This window comes from Lissotriton helveticus, chromosome 1_1, assembly GCF_964261635.1.
Source record: "Lissotriton helveticus chromosome 1_1, aLisHel1.1, whole genome shotgun sequence".
NCBI classification, from domain to species: domain Eukaryota; kingdom Metazoa; phylum Chordata; class Amphibia; order Caudata; family Salamandridae; genus Lissotriton; species Lissotriton helveticus.
Genome location: NC_136057.1, coordinates 1358116832 through 1358137874, shown reverse-complemented (window position 1 = coordinate 1358137874; position 21043 = coordinate 1358116832). Strand labels below are relative to the sequence as shown.

At 45.0% G+C, this 21043-nt stretch overlaps 1 protein-coding gene across 1 annotated transcript in view; it reads left to right on the top strand.

Moving 5' to 3' along the window:
* The window catches only part of GRAP2 (GRB2 related adaptor protein 2), a 347855-nt gene that overhangs the window by 78559 nt on the left and 248253 nt on the right, over positions 1–21043 (top strand). The window contains exon 2 of the mRNA XM_078683398.1: positions 19110–19254. Within this exon, the coding sequence (XP_078539524.1) occupies positions 19177–19254 (78 nt within the window). The 5' untranslated portion in view covers positions 19110–19176. The remainder of the gene's footprint in view (positions 1–19109; positions 19255–21043) is intronic.

Sequence of the window (21043 nt, the reverse complement as noted above, 5' to 3'; positions counted from 1 at the left end):
ACCCATAATTTGAGGGTCAAAGCTGGCAGAGGAAAGAGGATGGAGTCAGAGGGGCGGAGCTTGAAAAGCAGAGTCTAACTTTCAACGTAATTATTTTGAAAAGATATGCTGCTTGGCAAAAAAGACAAATGTGACAGTACATCTATCTGTCCTAGCTCACTCAGTTGGCCACAAAAGGCTGCATTTTAAAATATCTTACACGGTTAAGACGCCTGCTGAAGAGATCTTTGTATGCCCACAAATTTGGAAAGGGTTATATTAGTGGCAAGATAATTCTGTGTGGTGAATGCTGTTCTGGCAGAGTTCTGTGTTTTGTCCAAGCACAGTTTTTACACGAAAATAGCAGAGAGGAGTAATGTGCCTGCAGCAAAGCACATGGTGTAACATGCAGAATACTGATTTGTATTTTATATAGATAGGTAAGTGGGCTCTTGATTTTGACACTGAGATTATGTTATTTCCAATCCATACACTGCAATTCTTCCAACATAGCACAGAGATCTATTTATTGGCATCAAGAAGCTGCATGCAAACTGAAATTCATGGGTTTAGACCCTTATTTTTTTTTTACAATCTGTTGTTATTCTAAAATTGCAAAGAAGGGCTCCTCTGGAAATGTATAGTCTTGTTAGTGCAGGCAACGCCAATCACTGCATTACGTTTGATATCCTGACTTAGGGCCTCATTTATATTTTGGCAGTTGGCCTGTCCTCTGGCAGGGCAACGGAGTAAATTACTCTGTCACCCTGACGGATGAGCCGACTACCAAATTTTGAAATGTAGGTCTGCCCAGCTGACATTTCAAGCATTGACAGAAACGCCTTTAACACTCTTTATTTTAGGTAGCAAATTAGCCTGTCAATCAGCATTTTCCTCTTTCTGCCTGCTGCACCATCACTCTCCATTCCCAGCTAAGTTTACTTACTGACCCATCCGAATTTTCGTCACTTCTGTCTATAATTCTCTCTTTTTCTTGAGCAGAATGAAAATCTCATCCTTTTCAGTTCTCTCACCTGCCTCTACTTGATGCCACTCCCAGTCTGGTCTTCTCTCCATCTACTCTCCCCAAACTCTCTTCCCTAGAATCTCAAACATCTGATTTGTTTATAAACGGATCCTTATGGCCTTTCCCCTCTGACATTTGGCATGGTTCTACAGCTTGTACTGTGCTTATTGCTGTTAGTGGTACGCTCTTGAAATACAATTGGACGTCAGAACTTCGCCTTATTTCTAGAGTTAGACAATTAGAATAGCTAAAATGCAGAATTTGGAGTACTTGTTCATTTTAGAAATCACTCTTTCAAAAAGTTGACGAAGATCTGGAATTCATACAAGGAATTACGAAACTCTGGAATTCATATAAGGAATTTTCACAATATTATTTGTACAATGTTTTTATTAATTTGTTATATATTTTTCTTACATTTGTATCCGTGGGTTTGTAGTGGACAATGAATTAAACAACGCATTTATGCATGGTACCACAATTTCATCCACATACATGTTGGGCATTTAATTTCTGTATGTTTTTCCTGCATCTACAAAAATGTTTTACTGTATTTCATATTCTGCGAAGAGGAGCCCTTGTCTCAGATGTTGTTAAAATGTATAGCTCACTGACACATTCAAGTTGTATGACTATTTAATTATCCTATGCTCTGGATTCGAACGTGCACATTGGCATTTTAACTGCATTTTACTGTATGTATAGGCATTTTACATACGTGCTCCTTAAGTAATATATGAACAAGTTGGTTAATGATCGATACATTCTTTTAGATTGTAGGTAGGTATGGTGGACTACTTGATTTCTGTACCATCCCAAACTGTGCATATTGGTGCATAATCTGATTTGTGATTGGGACTATGAGGTGATACAAATAATGAAATTGTTTGTCAATTACGAAATTAAATGGTTAGCTGCTGATGGTTGAAATGTTTTTAACCTAATTAGGTAAATATTTTTACATTGTGTGGGGTTTGTAATGTTTATGGTTTTAATTGACTAATAAACGACTTATTCATTCATTCACTGACACGTGGTAGGCAGAGCTGTGCTGAATATGTAAATAAATAATGTAATAAGTGTACTTTAACATTGCAATATATGGCCAGCTTGACCTTGCTATGCAAATGCACTAGAGTCTGATTGCTATTTTAGAGGAATCCCGGTAGAAACAGTGGTAATTGTTTACAAGGTAATTTGAGTCACATCAGGACTGGATGCCTCCCTCACAGGTTGGTGTGTGCCCATGGATCACCCTCAAATTTAGGGAATCTGGTCCTCAAAAGGGATGTATGATGCAACAAAGAAAAGCAGAATCCCGATGGCTTTTACAGCAAAGCCATTACAACAAAACTGGCATTACTACGCCAGTTTCTACAAAGAAGACCAAAAACATGCAGTCAAGTCAAGTCAAAAACCCCTTTATTCGATTTAAAATCATAAAAGTATGCTATACCAATACAAAAACATTAAAAATATCTGTTAAAAATGTAGTATACAGGATAAAAATGCAATTCAAAATCGTATAAAATACATGATCATTCAATCCCATGTATAAGCAATCGATAGTAATACATTGTCTGTTTATTAAGAGGATTCAAGTTCTTGGATAGCTTTCTGTCTAACCCTCTTATTTCTGACAGACGCGGCAAGAAAGCTGGCGACACAGAACATAGTTACCGGGGATTCTAACAGTTGTAAAAACAATAAAGCAGGTTTACACTGAATAAAATTCATCTTTTTCAGTAATGGAAGAATAAACCTTTTCCTGGCATCTTGGTACAATGGGCAAAAGATCATAAAGTGCATAGTGTCTTGCGGGAAAAAATCATCACATTTGCATGGAGCAGCATCTTCAGGTCTACTCCAACCCTCCAAATCCCAGAGTACTGTGTAAATTTGGTTAAACCGAAGTTTAGTCAATAACCATCTATGAAAAGAATTTGTTACAATGGTCAAGTATGGTGACATAGCTATTGACTGGGTAACCAAAACATGGCCCCTAACCGAATGTTTACATTGTTCTGCTCCTTCCCGCTCTGCCTCCCTTAGCTTGATGAAATTAGTTTTTACCCACTCTAAGTCTGCCTTACAAAGAGATTCCGGATTAAAAAAGATCTCTGGTCGCCCCATATACATTGCTAACATTTTTATGTAAGACAACCACTGGATTTGTTCATATTGTCGAGCAAAATACAGTCCTTTAAGATCTTATGATTTAGGGAGAGGTTCGGGTTTAACCAAGTTTTAATCCATAGCAGCATTGGGGCTATTTTAATTGTATCTGCTAGGTAACCAATCCCCAATTCTAGATGGACAGAGTGGGTAGCAGTAGATTGAGGGAGGCCTAGAAGGGACCGTAGGAATTTGTTTTCCTCAGTTTGAATAACGTCGGGTTTAGTGAATCCCCATATTGAGGCCCCGTACCTTGCAATGGCAATGGTCTTGGCTTTGTAGATTGTTAAAATTGCCTCAAAGGGTTTCCCCCCCAGCCTTTTAGCAAAGCCTAGCACTGCAGCTGAAGAATTTCTCACCGAATTTACCTTACTTGAGAGTTGAGGGGACCATAAACCCTTGTCATCAAAGACTACTCCCAGTTAGGTAAATACCTTCACTCTGGTGATTTCTTCACTACCACAAAAAAAGGTCTTAACTTTGTTTTTTGAGGGCCCCAGAGACATAACATGCGATTTGCCATTGTTTACTACCAGATCCAGGCTTTTCATAAAATCTCCAAACGAGTCCAGCAGTCTTTGCAGGCCCAACGGGGTCCTCGCCAACAGGACAGCGTCATCCGCGTATAGGAGCACCGGAACCGGTGTTCCTCCCATACGCGGAATGTCTGGAGTTGCTGTTAACAGGTTTACCTCCAATGAGTTTACATATAATGTAAATAACATAGGGGCCAAGATGCATCCCTGGCGCACCCCTCTGCCGGACTTAAAACTGGACGTGCATTTCCCCTCTTTTGTTATCCTGATTGAGGCTTTCAGATCCTTATGTAGCTCGGCCAAAAAATACACAAGGGACCGGTCAAGTCCCAGTTCCAGGAGCATGGTCCACAGCTTTGACCTATTGACTAGATCAAAAGCTGTGGACAAGTCCATAAAACCCAAATAAATGGAGCCTCTGGCAGCCTTGGTGTACTTAGCTGTTATTAAGTGTAGGTTCAAACATTGATCCTCCGTGCTCCTCCCAGCTCTAAAGCCATATTGGGCATCTGACAGAATGTTATTGTCAGAGGCCCACTCTGTTATCCTTGCTAGAATTACCTTCCCCAGAATTTTTATAGAGGAATCTAGCAGGGATATGGGCCTATAACATCTAGGGTCAGCCCTTTGGCCCTTCTTAAAGACCGGGATTATTGTTGACCGGGACCAAGATTTAGGGAATCCAACACAGGCCGAGGAGTTGAAAACGTTAGTCAGGATGTTGGCCCAGTACAATGGGTTAGCCTTATACATTTTTGCTGTTTGAAAACAGGGGCGTGTTAATGATAGACCAGAATTTTGCACTATCTTTTAGGGTTGCTTTGTCCATTAGCTCAACCCACGCGTCATGTTTAATTTTATTTTTCCTTACCTGTACTACCCTTGAGTACTCACTTCTGAGCTGGGCAACCAGAGCATTATTCCTTGGTCGCTCCTGGAGTGCTTTTTTCAGGAGGTTATGGGTTTTAGTGCATTTGTGGTCAAACCAGCCCGTAACCAGGTTATTTTTGGCTGGACGACTTTTGGTCGTGAGTTCTTTAGCCATTTGGGAGCAGATGGCTTCATAGGAGAATATTACTTGCTCCCCGTTAGAATGGGGATCTCCACAGATATTTAAATCCTGAGCAGCCTTCGCAGTAATAATATTAAAGAACTCCTCTGGCACAACCTTACTCCAGTTTAATCTCCTCCCCTGATCTTTTACTTTTACTTCAGCTACCACCGATGACGGGGTGGTTTTATTAAAAAGGGAAAAACCATTTACCAGTTCAATTGCCACTGGATTATGGTCACTAAAAGGGGAGGGTATAGCATTATAAGAAACAACAAATTTTAAAAGTCCAGAAGAAAGAAATATGTAATCAATTATAGTTTCGCAATCCCTGTCTATGTATGTGGGGACACGAGAACTTTTATCTGAAAACCCTGCTTCAAACAAATCATTGTTAGATAAGAGTTTCTCCAGTGCTTCCCCCTTACTAGTATGCTCAAAATGTTGCGGGGATGTGAAGTCTGGCCCATCATTATCCACTAGTAAATAATTATGACTACATAAATGGACATTAAAATCACCCAACAAAATAAATTGGCAGAAAGTGGTTTGCTTTACAGTATAAGTGTTGAAAAACTCTGTCAACCACACCAGGTGTACATTTGGGGAATCCCCTTGCTGAGAATTGTAACAGTTTACTAAAATTAATTTGGTGTAATTAGTAAGTTTTAATTCCAGGATTAAGAAATTATTAGAGGCACAATCTACCCTGCTAACTGTCCCTCTTACATTCACAGAAACCAATAACACAAGTCCCCCTTTATCTCTCCCGGCCGACGATTTTAATGCAGGGACAAAATAAGAGGTGAAACCATCTAACCAGAAATCACAGTCCCTGTCCCAAGTTTCTTGAAGAGCCACAATGTCATATTGTTTCACGAAATTTAACCAGTTGGTATCATCTCTCTTTGAACGCAGGCCAGCGACGTTCCAACTTATCATCTTAACCGTTACCCCCTTAGCATTACACAATGTTACAGGGTTACAGGGAGGAGTCAAACCAGGTTGGTCCTGTACCGGGGGGGCCGAGATAGGGTGTGACTCTTCCCCAGGACCCTTTTTTACCTCTCGTCAATCGCATAACTCCAGGGTAGAAAGCGCATTAAATCTGTTGTGTGTAGAAATGTTGGGCCCAAAGTTAAAGTAATTCTCTTCACCGGGTCCCTGAAATGAAACCGGCGTCTGCGCCATAGCGGGAGTATAGGGTCTCCTTCTCACACCGAAATTAAAATGATTCTCTCCGCCGGATCCCTGAAATGAAACCGGCGTCTGAGCCATAACGGGAGTATAGGGTCTCCTTCTCGCACTATGTGGGGGCGTTCCAGATAGATGATTATTAAAAAAAAACAGAGGACGCACCCCTATGCTGTTATCATCGTGCGTCCGCGAGGCTGCCCTTAACAGGACTGTGGCCACATGTTGTGGGTGTCTAAAGTTAATGATTATACAGTCCCCTTTACAGGTCTTCTTAGAAGGCCCGATCCAATTAGCCCTTCTAGTAGTTATGATATCCGGGGCAAATTTTGTAGGGAAACCACAATTCCTGTTTAGCCATGACACAGTCTTGTTTTTAAGGGCATCGTGTGTTTCCTCATGAGTCTGGGCTAATTGCTTGTCTTGGGGCGGAACATTTGTTAAAACTACAACGTAGGGGGAACACGCTGGGGGTAGATTTATAGATCTACTTCTCCTAACCCAACTATTACTGGGTAAACAAGGAGGCCCTGTTGTTGTTCGCGTGGCTTCACTCGCTACAGTGGTGGGAGCTGTTATGACTGGGTCAATATTCTTTAAATGCTGGGTAGCTTGCTGCTGCTTTCCCCCTCTAGCTACCTGCTCTGGCCCTCCTATATCCATCACCACCTCCTTAGTACTGTCCGCCGTTGTTAAATGTTTTGAAAGCAACCCTCCTAACCTCTTAACTTCGGCAGTAACACTGTCGAGTTTCCGCACTAGGGGTTGAACAAACTGCTCTAATTTGGCTTCAAACATTGCTTCCAGGGAGTGAAGTAGTTGCGAAAATTGGTCAGGACTAAGAGTACTATTAATCTCAGTGCTTTCAGCCTGTACTTTATTAGGCTCCTCTGTATTGGTCTGCGTTTGTAAGGGAGTATCTACCCTTTTTTTGGAATGCTTCCCCTCCCTTTTGTTTGGTTGTTTCCTGCAATTTCTAACCGGTCTGGCAACAGGCTGTGCTTCCTCATTGTCCTCGCTTACTATGTGTATATCTACATCTGGTGGCTCAGTGTGAACCTGGGCTATGACCGTGGTAAACACTGTAGGATCCAAATCGGGGATAACAGCCTCTAGGAGGCTCTCCACAGGAGTCGGGGGGACTTGTGTAATGTTAGGGTGACTTTCCCTTCCCAGGGAGGCCCTCCTGTCATTGTTGATTTTATTTACCATCTTCACCAGGTAATTATCAATAGGGCCTGACCCCGATATAAATTTATCCTTGGAACAACTTGGCATGGTTTATCCTAAGCCTTGGTTAATGATCTGAGATGCAAATAAAGCCACAAATATATCCAATACAATGCAACCTGGAATATAGACCATATATCAGGGGAACACTTTACCGGAATTGAGAGTCTTTAACGTCCAAAAGATCCGTTACAAGATAGGCCAGGAGATATGGCCCAGCCCTGCCTCTTCCTGTCTATGACTGTCATAGACTGTCCCGCCCTTGTCCCGGGCTTCTCCCGTGCGCTCCCGCGACGCGGGGGGAAGCGCTGATCTTTATGCGCCTCCTGGCGCGGTTTCACGCTGCGCGGATTCCGGCCGCTGAGGATCCTGGGCAATGGAGTCCATGGGCTCTGCCTTCCTCAGAGCGGCGCTCGTCCGACAGGATGTGCAGCGGCAAGCTCCTAGCTGCAGCGACAAACTCAAAAGGCACAGTGAGGGCGCTACAAACACCCCCCAAGTGTGGTACTTTCTCCCCCGCTCTGTCGGGGGAAGCGCTGATCTTTATGCGCCTCCTGGCGCGGTTTCACGCTGCGCGGCTTCCGGCCGCTGAGGATCCTGGGCAATGGAGTCCACGGGCTCTGCCTTCCTCAGAGCGGCGCTCGTCCGACAGGATGTGCGGCGGCAAGCTGCTAGCTGCAGCGACAAACTCAAAAGGCAAGGTGAGGGCGCTACAAACACCCCCCAAGTGTGGTACTTTCTCCCCCGCTCTGCCGGGGGAAGCGCTGATCTTTATGCGCCTCCTGGCGCGGTTTCAGGCTGCGCGGCTTCCGGCCGCTGAGGATCCTGGGCAATGGAGTCCACGGGCTCTGCCTTCCTCAGAGCGGCGCTCGTCTGACAGGATGTGCGGTGGCAAGCTGCTAGCTGCAGCGACGAACTCAAAAGGCAAGGTGAGGGCGCTACAAACACCCCCCAAGTGTGGTACTTTCTCCCCCGCTCTGCCGGGGGAAGCGCTGATCTTTATGCGCCTCCTGGCGCGGTTTCACGCTGCGCGGCTTCCGGCCGCTGAGGATCCTGGGCAATGGAGTCCACGGGCTCTGCCTTCCTCAGAGCGGCGCTCGTCCGACAGGATGTGCGGCGGCAAGCTGCTAGCTGCAGCGACGAACTCCAAAGGCAAGGTGAGGGCGCTACAAACACCCCCCAAGTGTGGTACTTTCTCCCCCGCTCTGCCGGAGGAAGCGCTGATCTTTATGCGCCTCCTGGCACGGTTTCACGCTGCGCGGCTTCCGGCCGCTGAGGATCCTGGGCAATGGAGTCCACGGGCTCTGCCTTCCTCAGAGCGGCGCTCGTCCGACAGGATGTGCGGCGGCAAGCTGCTAGCTGCAGCGACGAACTCCAAAGGCAAGGTGAGGGCGCTACAAACACCCCCCAAGTGTGGTACTTTCTCCCCCGCTCTGCCGGAGGAAGCGCTGATCTTTATGCGCCTCCTGGCACGGTTTCACGCTGCGCGGCTTCCAGCCGCTGAGGATCCTGGGCAATGGAGTCCAGGGGCTCTGCCTTCCTCAGAGCGGCGCTCGTCCGACAGGATGTGCGGCGGCAAGCTGCTAGCTGCTGCGACGAACTCAAAAGGCAAGGTGAGGGCGCTACAAACACCTCCCAAGTGTGGTACTTTCTCCCCCGCTCTGCCGGGGCAAGCGCTGATCTTTATGCGCCTCCTGGCGCGGTTTCACGCTGCGCGAATTCCGATCGCTGAGGATCCTGGGCAATGGAGTCCACGGGCTCTGCCTTCCTCAGAGCGGCGCTCGTCCGACAGGATGTGCGGCGGCAAGCTGCTAGCTGCAGCGACGAACTCAAAAGGCAAGGTGAGGGCGCTACAAACACCCCCCAAGTGTGGTACTTTCTCCCCCGCTCTGCCGGGGGAAGCGCTGATCTTTATGTGCCTCCTGGCGCGGTTTCACGCTGCGCGGCTTCCGGCCGCTGAGGATCCTGGGCAATGGAGTCCACGAACTCTGCCTTCCTCAGAGCGGCGCTCGTCCGACAGGATGTGCGGCGGCAAGCTGCTAGCTGCAGCGACGAACTCAAAAGGCAAGGTGAGGGTGCTACAAACACCCCCCAAGTGTGGTACTTTCTCCCCCATGCAGTCACATACAGAACCATAAAAATACTGGAACTACGAACACTGTGTTAACATGTTCATTTTTAATGATTACCTTTTTAACGCAAATAGTAATACACGCCAGTAATTGGTAAAAAATAAAGTGCAGGCAAACAAACTCTTCTACTTACTTTTTCACATTGGGGAAGGACCGGAATGAGCCAATTTTTGTTGCTGCTTTGGGAAAATACATTGATTAGTGTTAAACGTCTACTGATACATTTCTACCTAAAGCGCATATGCAGTCAATTAATGGACATGTAGTCCTTCCTTACTGTTTAGTTATATTGTCCAGTGTTCGGGGACCGCAGCTCAATGTGTATGTGAGACACTAGCGGTCCGCTTCCAGGACAGCTCTGGGCCTCCAAACAGGTAGGTATCCCTGCACTGCGGGCCGACCGACTCGTCTCCGCAGGGGACCCTCATAAGAGGGCGGACCCCATAGTGCCACAAGATGGCAAGCGCAGCAGCCCTATAGGTCGCCAGATTCTAGCTGCAGTCGCGTTACTTCCGGGTGGGGGGGCGGGTGGGTCAGGGTACTTAGGCTTCCCCCTCCCTCTAGGCTGCCTCTTTGTCGTCCTCCTTCCCTCGATGTTCACTCCCCCCTCTGGCTATATGGGGCTCTTGCAGCTCACCCATTCTCTGCTTGTTCTCCTGGCTGTGGATGGGGAGGATTGGTGTCTCACATCGACAGGCACAGGATTATGCCACACATAGGATGGTACTGCCGGTCCTCCACAGGAAAGCAGGAGCTGTAGCACAATTTCCCCAGGTGTCGCTAGAAGACACCTCCAGGATATCTTCATGCCCCTGGATCACGCAGTAGCAGCAATCCCGACACACTTAGCCCTAAACACGCCCCTTTCCCAGCTTTGTTAGCCCTACAACTGCCCCTTCCCCAGCCCTGAGCCCTAAATCGGACAACAGGGCACTACCACCCACACCCTTAGCTTATTGATTTCCTTGATGTTAAAATCTTTGAGGAAGAAGGTCGACTTCAAACTACTCTTTTCAGAAAGCCGGCGGAACGGAATTCCCTGTTACAATACAGCAGCCACCACCCGCGAGGGTTGAGGGACAATTTACCTTTCGGGCAGTTCCTGCGTCTCCGCAGAAACTGCTCACGTAAGACAGATTACATGTCAGAATCGGAGGAACTCACCTATCGTCTACAAGATCGGGGCTATCCTGCCAGACTCATCAAACGGGCAAGGAAGCGTGCATGGTACAGCCCCAGAGAGGACCTGCTACAACCAAGAGATAGAAGTGATTCCAACACTGAACGGATGATTTGTGTAACGACTTTCTCGACCAAAAGCAATGCCATCAAAAAGGTCGTGCATAAGCATTGGGCACTCATTTCCGATGACATCCAACAACATGCGCTTCCCCTTCATGCATACAAACGAGTAAAGAACATCAAAGATCGAGTCGTTCATTCATTCCTTGAAACTCCAGAGCCACCAACTGTACTATCGCTGTGGAATCTTCCTCCTATTCTAGGCCATCATAGATGCGGATCATGTAAAGCATGCCCGATGACAATCCAATCCAAAGAATTCATGCAAAACGAACGCAAGATCACTCTAAAATCACACACAAACTGCAATTCAGTTAATGTGATCTATGCAATTCGATGTCCTTGCGATCACCTTTATGTGGGACAAACTCAACAAAAAGTTAAATCCAGAATACTACAACACTGCAGCAGGATACGGTGTGAAGTACAAGGTGCACCTTTGGTGGAACATTTTAAAAGATTGGGCCACGCTCCAGATACGCTGAAATGGATTGTCCCAGAGAAAGTTACGCTTGGCCCCAGAGGGGGCAATATCACCATGATCCTCAACATCCGAGAATCCAAATGGATGACCCTTTTTGACTCTGTCAATAATGGTCTTCACGAACTAGAAAGTAGCCACGCACAACTGGCGACACTGTCAAAATAACACGCCACCGCAATATATTGCACATAGTCTTCACCCATTTGATATTCTTTCTAAAATTTCGCTTCAGACTTTCCCACATGACATTCTAATATAACAACGGGGAGCACCCAGTTAGGGACATGTCAACCGGATATATATACTCAATGTTGTTACTCCTGAAAATATGCCACAAAAATGCAACACTTTCATCCTCATGTATGAGAGATGCTTCTCTGTTCGCACAAATTGTTTGAGCCAAATTGGGTACACCTTATAATATTGCCATTACAGACCTGGACGCTACACCCTCATGTCCCGAGAGGTGCGCGCCCATACTTTGATGTATTATTAGTCCCACTATGCTTTGAATGTCAATTTGGCATTAGGTGCGGCCTCACCCTAAAGCGAGGTTTTCCATTGGGCTCGTCATATTTTAAGAAACTGTTCAATCTAAAACATATTGTGGTACTGTTAACCTGGACGCTACACCCTCATGTCTGGAAAGGTACGCGCCCATATTGTTCATTTTAATTATTTTGACAATTGTGCACTGATACGATCTTGTATTGCACTGGGTAATACCAACTTTGGGACTATCGGCTAATTCTACATCTTTCCTTTTGTGTGGCATCTTTTTATGAAGTCTTTCCACCATTGTTATCAAAAGAAGGGGGGAGAGAGATCTAGGTCGATCAAGAGGGCTGATTTACCACTCCAATAAAGTGGAAGGTCCAAGCTACAGTTGTAGCCCTCGTAATGTATATAACAAAAGAGAGAACTGGGCTGTTCCTATGGTATCAGTGTTGGTCAAAGTATGTGGATGTAGAAGGGTGGTCAAATGGTAACCATCCTCTGGGTATCCATTTTGTTGGATATAATGGCCTCACACACCCTTGCAGGTGTCATGCTTCATCATGGGCCGGTGCTCCTCGTTGGGTGGGCGGTGCAATACCCAACGGGCTACACCTCAAAAGAGGGGCTCTTTGGCGGAGATCTTTTTCCAACTGCCCATGGGTGAAGTGTGGGTGAGGGGCCAGAGATTGTAGTAGACGGAAAGTGAAATTAAAATAACGCCAGAGTACCGGAAGGAATTTTATTCTGGTGGTCCCTGGTCGTTAACTAAAAAACAATAGTTAGTCTAGGAGTTATGGAAAATAATGCGTTCCGTGCTCAAGACTATACTATAAAATGGTGGTAGTGGTCGACCTGTTTCTCGCTTGGGGCAAGGTTACCCGCGATTCATCCGGACCTATTAATATTGCTGTCTACTGTGTTGCTGATCTGTCTGAGTATCAGTATTCACATCTAAAGTATGGAAAATACCTGTTTATACAATGTTCCAAGCCTAAGGGTCAGTGGTAACATGTACCAGCAGTGCCTGGCGGGATAGACATCGATGAGATAAGCCTCTGTTGCTAAGGTTAGGTCTCCCGTGTCGGTGTGGAAACGCCTACCCCTCTCCGCCAGGACCGGATAGTGCTGACTTGGTCCCCAACTTGCCCTGAGCTTAACCCTAGGAGCTTTACCCCCCCCACCCTGTGGCCTGTTTGCCAGCAGCCACTAACCCCTGTCCTCCTTAGGATAACATTGGGCCTCAACACTCTGCACCCGGCAGCCCGAGTGCCGCTGAGGGTACAACAACAGTGCATCACTGACCCTGGGAGACCCCTGAGTCTAACCCCAGGACCCTAACTCCAAAGACCGATTACCTACCTGGAAACCGATAACCTCTTTTTCCTTATAGAATAACATTGACACTTTTTCTCCCAAAACGTTTCTAAGTGTTGACTTTTGAAAACTAAAAATATTCCTTAAAAATCAGCCAAATAACCAAAACGCATTTTCTTAACTGTTTTCAGGCAATGTCCCAGTGCTGAATCTAGGTACCAGCACTGAGTAAGAAAAAGTATTGTTAACATAACTTACCTGCTAAGTGAATTTCCTCCCGTAGGATAACATTGGTGATTCTATGTGAAAAAGTTTTGAAGTGTCAACTTTTGAAATGCAATAATATTCTTTAAAAATCGTACCTTAAACTAAAACGCATTTACTCACCTGTTTTCAGGAAATGTCCCAGTGCTGAATCTAGGATCCAGCACTGGGTCGATCTGATATATGATCTTTCAAACTCCCACTCCAAGTTCCTAGTCTTGGGCGACTTTAATCTTTGGCCCTCTGGGCCCCATGATTTAGCCTTCCGAGAACTCTGCCAAGCGTGTGAGAACATTCAACTTGAACAACTTGTTCTCTCGTCTACCCACGCGAAGGGGCACATACTGGACTTGGTGTTTGCGGATAAGGAACTAATCATAGTGAAGGACATCTTAACCCAATGTTGGACCGACCATTCATTGGTCCTCTTTACTGTAGCTCAGCCGGCCCTATCAAAACCATTTAGTTCGGGGAGTATTACATTTAATCGATCATGGACTCGCCTGTTAAAGGAGATTAAGCAACCTATGTTTCTGTCCGGAACATTTGAGTTAAAGGACAGCGTAGGTGAGAGCTACGATGCCCTCTGTCAGCAAATCTTGACAACCTTGGACGAGGTAGCACCTTTACGGAAACTGAAGGACAGACCCAGAGGGACTAATGGTTGTTTTTTTTTTTTTTGCAGAGTTTTATATAGCGCGAACTAGAACCGAACCGAATCAGTTATCAGAGCGCTTTACATAGCACCAGTTACGTTACATGAGGACACTTTCATTTTAGGCACGGGGAGATTAAGTGATTTGCCCAGAATCACAGGGGGTTTTTTGGCGTCGTTACCGAGACTCGAACCCAGTTCCCCAGGTCCGAGGTCGAGCGCCTTAGCCGTTAGGCCAACCCCTCACCGAGGAACTCGGCCAGGTGAAGTTACGCTGTAAACAAGCGGAACGCACATGGAGGAAAGGGTATACAGAGCAGGACAGGGCTGCCTATAAAGGCATCTTACTGGAATATAAGCTCCAGTTAAGAAACGCCAAAGCCAAATTCTTGGAAGAGACATTGGCAAAAGCATCGAACAAATCACAGACCCTGTTCAAATTGGTAAAGAGCTTATCCAACCCTACATGCGCCATACCATCTCCACCGGTGTCACAGGAGCTTTGTGATTCTCTAGCCACAGCTTTTGATGACAAAATTAGGAACATTCTGAAGGGCCTTGAGGTTTCTACGCAGCCTATGCCATTTGGGTCTTGTCCCTCTGTGTCCCCCGGCCACCCGGCTTCTGAGGCAAGTAAGAACAAGGAGTCTGCCTGTCAGCTGCCGTGCCTTCCAATACCCTCATTGGAGGAGTTTTGTGCTCTGGCTAACTGTGTATCATCTGGCTCTCCTCTTGATCCCATGCCGCACAAGATCTGGAAGGCCTTCCAAGGCGAGCTGTTTCCCCCGCTCCATTCAATCTGTTGCCAATCGTTAGCTACTGCATCTGTACCAGACTGCTGGAAGTTAGCAATTGTAACACCTTTGCTAAAAAAGGCTACTTTGGACCCCCTCTGTCCAGCCAATTATAGGCCTATTTTGCTGTTACCATTCGCGATAAAGTTCTTAGAGAAGTGGGTTACGAGAGCCTTGGCCAACTTCCTGGAATCAAACTCCAGTCTGGATGTAGCTCAATTTGGCTTCAGACCGGGCCACGGTACTGAGACTGCTTTGGTCACCGTGTTGAATGATCTGCGAACGCGTGTCGACAGGGGCAAGTCAGCATTTTTAGTACTGCTTGACATGTCAGCCGCGTTCGACACGGTGAACCATGAGGTCCTTTTGGGCCGTCTCTGTAATGCGGGAATAACGGGCTCGGCACTAGCCTGGTTATCATCATATCTGGATAATAGACAACAGGCAGTAACACTACCACCTTTCCGTTCTGCCATACGCCAGGTGAACCAGGGTGTCCCCCAGGGGTCGGCGATAAGTCCGATTCTCTTTAATTTGTACCTCCAGCCCCCGATACAACTTATAAGGTCTTTCGGTATTCAAGTCATCAATTATGCCGATGATACCCAACTGATTTTTTCTTTTGAGGGTTCAGAGGCAGTGTCGAGGGACACTTTCCATCAGTGTATGTCGGCCACAGCAGAGTGGTTGCAAGCCAATTCACTCCAATTCAATGGCGCAAAGACGGAGATATTGCACTGCTCTTCAGACCGACTCCCTCGCCCATTGCCGGAAGACTTTTGGCCTATTTCCATTCCAGGCTCGGTGGAGGCGGCAGACTCGGCCCGCAATCTGGGAGTCATGTTTGAATCGAACCTGCAATTGGGCGCCTCGGTGAATAGGACTGTTGGGACATGTATGGGTCTGCTCCGTGCTCTACGGAAGATACTGCCGCTTCTCCCGCGGGAAGCCAGAGTAGAAGTAGTGCGTAGTACCATTCTCAGTAGGTTAGACTACTGTAACGCACTACTTCTAGGAGCCCCAAAGGTCTTGATCCTTAAATTACAAAGGGTCCAAAATATGGCGGCTAAACTAGCTCTGTCCTTGCCTCGCTCGGCCTCTTCTGCCGGAGCTCTGGCAGTATTACATTGGTTACCGGTCCAGCAGAGGATCTCCTATAAGGCTCTATGCCTGATTTTTGGAGCTTTGCATGGTCAAGGACCAATACCACTGCAAAACCTCTTTTCGTGGTATCAGGCTGCCAGACCTCTGAGATCCGCCTCAGCTTTCTTAGTGAAAATCCCAAGAATAAACAGAGTGAGAATGGGCGGCCGCGCCTTCAGTTTTACGGCCGCCACAATGTGGAACACTCTACCTTTAACACTGAGGAGCAGACAAAATGTGATTTTATTTAAAAGGGACCTTAAAACCTATCTCTTCCCTAGAGCAGAATAAATTGTAGACCAGATAGTGGAACTGATCTCAGCGCCAGGATACCCGCTGGGTGACAGCTGCGCTTAATAAGCATTAAAATACATACATACATACACTGTTAGCAAATGTAATCTGAAAAATAATTAAATGAATTTTACTGAAAAGCCCATTCATTCGAATGTACTATACCTGCTAAGTGTTGCAAACTGCTTACTTAAAACTGTAACAAAAAAACCAGTACAAGTTATACTGCAATTTTGAACTGTGTTCATACAAGTAATTTACTACTGCAAAGTATTTTTATTCTTACCTGTGCCAGGCTTGCTTGGTTCTAGAAATAAAACAACAGTATATTTTTTATACAAAAACAATTGGCCTAGAGATCAGTTCTTGAGTGTGAATTCATTTGCTGACTGTGTGTGTACATCAAATGCTTAACACTGTCCTCTTATACTGCCTTACTGCTCGACCAAGCTACCATTTTAGAGAGTAAGGTTTTATCTAACTTTAACCTCTGCCAAACCTCTGGATACCCTTGGACTCTATACACACTGTATCTCACTTTGGTGCTGTATATATAGAGCCAGTTTCTCACAGCGGCGAAACACATGTTGCCGGTTAAAGAGGGAAGAGGTTTGCTTAAATACAGATCAGAAGTGAAGCAATAACTTTTCTTGATTTTGGTTCCTCAAATTTCAAGAGGGATGTTGCTCAGACTTCACTCTGACAGCCTGGCTCTATTCTCCTGTCGCAACAGGCGTGTACCATATTTTTATGCTCCTCATCCCTCGCCTCACACTCCCAATGTATCCCCCTGCACGATAATCTTCCACTTTGCTACCCAGATGTCTTTGATTGTTAGTGTCAGTGAGTCACTGACCATGTATGCAGAGGTCGAGTGGGCAGGTTCTGAGGGACAGGACGTGCCCACACTTTTTTAAATTAATTTTTTAAAGAAAAACAGTTCCATTACTTTTTGTGGAAAGACAACCGTCCCGGGCCAGTTAATTCTGAGAGTTGAAATGCTTCAGGTACAGTATAAAGCAGTGTGTCTTGTGCTGTGAAACCAAGGGAGGGGCAGTTAGGCTAACCAGTCTAATTGCCGGGGTGCCCCCCCCTCCCTGAAAAAAATGTAAATGTGCGCAACTGGCCAATCTGAAAATGTAAAGGATGCTTGGGAGCCTGTATTGACTTTAATAACAGAATCACTTGAAGCTTTCTGATGACACAGATTTTTTATTTTTGAGTGGTATTTTAAAGGAGTTACCATCTGCGCTGTGAAGTGTGTGCTTTTAAAAGACGGGTATAAAAGAAATTGCACTACATACAGCCTGGGTATTACTAAAATGTATATTTTGGAAGCACTTTTCTATCTTAAACCTTTTTGCTCATTTTGTAGCAGCCGACCTTATAATGCATTGGTACTCATAAGCATTTGCCCAGGGGCCACAAAGTATGGTCTGTGGTGTGACCAAGGGTCGCATTGATGCCAGCAGGGTGGTGGTAGTGAGTCTGGGTTGGTCAGGGATTGTTTATGGAGGTAAAAAAAAACTGTTAAATAAACGGGCAAGCATTTATTCGCAGGTTAACTAAAGTTAAGTGGTGTAGTACACCACTGTAGTTACGTAATAACTTAATTTAATCTGCAAATGAATGCTTGCCTGTTTATTTAACTTTCTGAATATTAGTGCTTAGCAAGTAAAGAGCAGCTTGTGCTGCTGTTCATCAGTGGGGTAGCATGTAAAAGTCAAGAGGGCCACAAGCGCCCCCGGGCCGTACTTTGAATATCACTATTATAATGTGTATAATGCAAGTCCAAAATAATGACATACATTCACAGTGCTTTCTGTAACAGGCTGGCCTCGCAGCACTAAACATACACAAGTCATTGTTCTCCACTGCACCAACAGCTTTCAATTCTGTGGTTCTCTGGTTACTCACAGAGACATCTGCACTACATTAACTAATATAGGTCTCATAATATACGACAGTGCATTATTTTATATGTAGCTTCTTGAAGGTGACAGACCGAAAAACAGTAACGGAATAATTCGATTTTTTAAGCCACGCTATTGACCGCACCACCATTGTGTGAAGCATTGCAATTCCCATACTTTTTAATGGACTTACGGGCACATGCATCAACCTATTTAGGAAGTGCAAACGGTGCGAATCGGTAAATTCGGCCGTTTGCGCTTCCTAAATACGTTTTTGGGATGCATGAAACAGAGTTTCAAAATTCGCTATTTTTTGCATTTCTTAAAAATGAGAATGCATTTAAGGAATCGCATTTGTGCGATTCCTTAAATGCAATGCATCAATTTATAAAAAATTGCGAATTTTGAAATAGGAAGTGCAAATTAACACGAGGTTGACCCTCGTGTTAATTTGCGAAAATCTTTAAAAAAGCAAAAAAGTGCATTTTTTAAACTTTCATGTTACAGACACACATGTCCTTAGGACATGTGTGTGTGAAACATGCACTTTAAAATACATTTCAGGGGTGCAGGGGGGGGTCCTTTGGACCCCCCTCTGCACCCTTGCAATGCATCAACAAATTGCGAGTGCAAAAAAAAAAATGCAAAACGGCATTGATTCCTATGGGCTTCTAGGCCCATAGGAAATCAATGTAATGCCATTCCTTAATTGCGATTCGCAATTAAGGAATCGCAATTTCCGAAAATTAAGAAATCCTAAAAACTTTTAGGATTTCTTGATGCATAGGATTTTGCAATTCCTAATTTGCGATTCCTTAATTTTCGCAATTTAGGAAGTGCAAAATCCTACAATGATGCATGTGCCCATTAGTCCCCTGCATGAATCCCCAATCCTTACAGGCGAGGACATAACGGCAGTGTGAAGAATTACCTAAGCATAGCTATGTTTTCTTTAAAGAAAAATCTATTCATTTTAAAAAAAGTGTATGTATTGGGGAGAGGCATTTTTATTGAGAGTGCACATTGTCCATGGCTGCAACGTTGCTGGCAGCTATAACAGGTATATGTAATCTCCAGCTATGTCTTTGGTCTTACACTATTCTTACTCTCATTTGTTCATTTAGGAGCTCGGGTCTGCAGTCAAGCCTCCTCAGCCCAGCCTAGACCAGCTCTACCTCTAAACAAAACAAAATGGAGGCTGTGGCAAAGCGTGACTTCATCGCAAATGGCGAGGATGAGCTGAGCTTCAAGAAGGGTGACATCTTGAAGGTAAAATTGCTTCAATTTGGGGCAGGAAGAGTTGTGAAAGTTATGTCCCCAGGCAGTGAATGCTACCAGGGAGGGACCTTTCCTGGTGGTTAATGTCCTTTGGAAGAAGGGGCTTGGCCCACAATGTGATTAATATAGCAATATGTTTTGTCAGTTACTGTCATACATTGTATACAAGCACTTGGCACTTTGAAGTATCCTGTATGCTTTTCTGAGGGTTAAGATAAATGCAGCTCTATTCTTAACTGTGATTAATTTTTATGCACATACCGCCTGATTCATCAAGCTAAATTGCACTCGCAAAGGACAAGATTCTCAGAATCTTGCCTTTAGCGAGTGCAATTTTTGCATTTGGGATTCATCATCCCAAATGCAAAATTTGCTATTTAAGAATTCGCACATTTGCGAAGAATTGAATTTAAGGAATCTCTATTTGAGATTCCTTAAATGCAATTCATGAAGCATTTTAAAATTGCGAAATTGCAATTTTGGGCCGCTATTTACCGAGAGGTCAGACCTCTCAGTAAATAGCAAAAACTTAGAAAAATGCATTTAAATGCATTTTTCTAAGTTGCATGTTACACACACACATGTCCTTTGGACATGTGTGTGCGCAACACCAATGTAGATTACATTTCAGGGGTGCTACAGGGTGTCCTTTGGACACCCCTGCACCCTTGAAATCGCATCCTTATTTGCGATTAGCTAATTGCTAATCCCTAATAAGGAATAACTCCCCATGCATTCCTATGGGCCTGTCGGCCCATAGGAATGCATGGGGAGTTATTCCTTATTAGGGATTAGCAATTAGCTAATCGCAAATAAGGAACATGTAGGAATCGCAATATTTATTGCAATTCCTACATGAATCCCGTTTTGCAAGTCCTTAATAGCGATTCGTTATGAATCGCTATTAGGGGCTCGCAAAACGGGAGAATGATGAATCAGGCTGTATGGCTTTACTTGCATAACAGTATGTTCTTCTTTTTAATGTTGTATGGCCCAAGCAAGACTATTTTATGTCAAACTGCTGGATATGTATGGAAATGTAGCATTGTGTGATGATCGTTTTGTCCCTATCTGAATAGGTTGCACGTTTCGACAACTACGGCCATATAATGTATACAAGTACTTGGCACTTTGAAGTAACCTGTATGGTTTTCTATCAGATAGGATGAATGCAGGTATATTTTTTAATTTGATTAATTTTATGTATATTAGTTTTAGTTGAATAGCACTATGAGCTCATAATGTTATATTGTCTAAATAAGAATATTTTAAGTTGGTGGCGCCCATGGCAGCGACTGGAATGGCTGCTCTGCCTGTGAAGCTCCAGAGGTAGCAGTCCGAAAACCATCAAAATTTGCCGCAAAACCCTCCTATAACTTTGTCCACTAGCCTGGGGCTCGTGGGGGACGGAATGCCCTGTCGCCGGATCCCTTTCCAGAGACCTTGACGCACCTGAATGCAAGCGGTGATCTCAGCCGGCCCCCACCTCCCGGCATAGCCTGAAAGGCCTTGCATTGACAGGGGCCGCGGGCGAGCCTGAGGCAGAGACTATAGAGTCTCACTGTGCTGTGGGGCCCTCACCTGAGATACAGCTGCGATGCCCACACACGCTTGCCGACTCATCCACTTTTATTTATTTTTACAAGTTTTATATAGCGCTGGCTAGACCCAGAGGTATCAGAGCGCTTTACATGAGTAAGATGATATAAGGCAAACATGGCATACAAGTAGATAAAAGATAATGAAACAAACAACATGCGAAATATACAAATCAAAATAG